Raw genomic sequence first — 2,231 nt, forward strand, 5'->3', positions numbered from 1 at the left:
CCCCACAATAACACAGCCTGCAACCGCCCCACACAGTGTGCAAACACACACACGCAGCACAAACCCACCCAGCGCACACAAACACAGCCTGCAATCCTCTGCTCGCCCCCCCCCCGCCTTGCGAGCCCTTGCACACGCATCCACAGAGCTTGCAAACCCCCAAACTCACACGCACTCACACTCAAAGCTTGCAAACAGGCTGCAAACCCGCACACCGTGTGGGCACACGCAGCATGCAGCTCCACAAACTTATATATACACATCCCCCCGCCCCATGCAAACACAGCCTGCAGGCACCCGCAAACACACCCCTTGACCAAACACAGCCTGGCTGTCCGGCTCACACGCACACACAGCGGGTGTGAACACGGCGGGTATGTGCGCACACACACGCACACACACACACTCAGTCCTGCACCTGCAGTGCCCCTGCACGCCGTCACCCGTCCCCAGCACCCACCGGGATCACAAGCACACACCGAGTCACAGGCGCCGCAACCCCTACAGCCCCCAAACACTGTCACACCCTGCCAACAGCCTCTTCGCCAGCCCTCTGCAGAGCACACGCATTGCAATAGGCACACACGCAGCACCCCGTGTCTGACTGCGCCGCACTGGGATCCCCAGCCAGGGTCTGTGTCCACACCCCCAAAAGCAGAGGCAACGCAGTGGGTGGTGACATGGTGGGTCCCCATCCCACCAGCCCCCAGGCAGCACCCTGGGGTTCCCGGGCTCTTCCTGCCCCACCGAGGGCAGTGCTGGGGTGGAAACTTGCTCTGGGGTCCCTGTCTTGGTCCCTCCACAGGTCCCCAAATGCCAGCGGGGATGTAAGGAGGGGGCCGAAGGGAGCAGGCACTGCCAGCAGGCAAATCTGCCCACACACTGCCTACAGACCCCAAAAGCTCCCTCTGCCCACTCTGGAAGGCATTTGGGGCTGAAGACACAGAGGGTGTGAACTGCAGCCCCAGGGACAGTCCTGTCCCTCATGCCTGGGTGGTGGGGACCCTGGGTGCAGCGTCCCCGACCGTGTCCCTCTCTGCCCGCACAGGTGGCCCTGGTCAGTGAGCCCGGACAGCAGTGGATGAGCGCTGGGCGCTGGCCTAGCCACACGCACACACCGGCACCATGGACTTCGTCATGAAGCAAGCGCTGGGTGGTGAGTGGGTGCTGTTTCCCTCAGGGTCCCCCCTCCAGGAGTGACACCGACCCAACACCCTGGGGAGCACTGTTGGAGGGACATGGTGGGGGGGACAGAGCCATGGGGAGAGCCACTGGCAGAGGGGAGCTGCTGCCGGAGCCCTCCGGGGCTCTCGTTCCCAGCGCCCACAGTGCCTGGTTGGGGAATCCCGGCTCTCTTGCCGCTAAGTGGGATTCCCCAGCGGGTCCCCTGGGTGCCAGCGTCAAAGGAGCTGCCGGCATCTCCCCCGGCTGACGCTGAACTAGGGCAGCGCAGCCAGCCCACGGCACTCCCCATCCCCGCAGCCGCCAGAGCCCATCTGCAGCTGGTTCCAGCACGGGTGGCCCCGGGAATGGCCCCGGTTGTCCTTGCCGGGGGACTCCGTGCCCTCCCTGGCTCTGCAGGGGCTTCAGCAGCCAGCACCAGGCTGCAGCACCCTCGAGGACCGGCCGGTGGTCTTGTGCTGCACAGGGGCCACTAAGGACATGGGCAAGATGCTGGGGGGTGAGGAGGAGAAGGACCCCGACGCGCAGAAGAAGGAGGAGGAGAGGCAGGAGGCCCTGCGCCAGCAGGAAGAGGAGCGGAAAGCCAAGCACGCCCGCATGGAAGCCGAGCGGGAGAAAGTCCGGCAGCAGATTCGTGACAAGGTGGGCTGTGACAAGGAGGAGGGTGGCCCAAGGCGGTGGTGATGGGCATGGGGCACAGCACGGGCAGCACCCACTGCCCGCCCTGCTGAGGGCCTGTGTCCTCACAGTACGGGCTGAAGAAGAAGGAAGAGAAGGAGGCGGAGGAGAAAGCTGCGCTGGAGCAGCCGTGTGAGGGCAGCCTGACACGTCCCAAGAAGGCGATCCCGGCAGGCTGTGGGGACGAGGAGGAGGAGGAGGAGGAGAGCATCCTGGACACCGTCCTCAAGTACCTGCCCGGCCCGCTTCAGGATATGTTCAAGAAGTAACAGCACCGCCAACCCTGCCATGGGGTGCTGGGGCACGGGCGCCCTCTACCCTCCGACCCCTCCATCAGTTCCCTTGGCCACGGGGGGGGTCCCTACACACCC

The 2,231-nt window shown here is 65.0% G+C and overlaps 1 protein-coding gene across 1 annotated transcript in view; it reads left to right on the forward strand.

Annotated features, from left to right (window-relative positions):
- CPLX2 (complexin 2) overlaps nt 1-2,225 on the forward strand; it is a 6,280-nt gene extending 4,055 nt beyond the window's left edge. The window contains exons 2-4 of the mRNA XM_026857970.1: nt 1,049-1,156; nt 1,649-1,824; nt 1,932-2,225. Coding sequence (XP_026713771.1) covers nt 1,126-1,156; nt 1,649-1,824; nt 1,932-2,129 — 405 coding nt within the window. The 5' untranslated portion in view covers nt 1,049-1,125 and the 3' untranslated portion in view covers nt 2,130-2,225. The remainder of the gene's footprint in view (nt 1-1,048; nt 1,157-1,648; nt 1,825-1,931) is intronic.
- Nucleotides 2,226-2,231: the final 6 nt, after the last annotated feature.

The sequence above is a fragment of the Athene cunicularia genome, assembly GCF_003259725.1.
Source record: "Athene cunicularia isolate RWA chromosome 13 unlocalized genomic scaffold, athCun1 chr13_part1, whole genome shotgun sequence".
Lineage (NCBI taxonomy): Eukaryota > Metazoa > Chordata > Aves > Strigiformes > Strigidae > Athene > Athene cunicularia.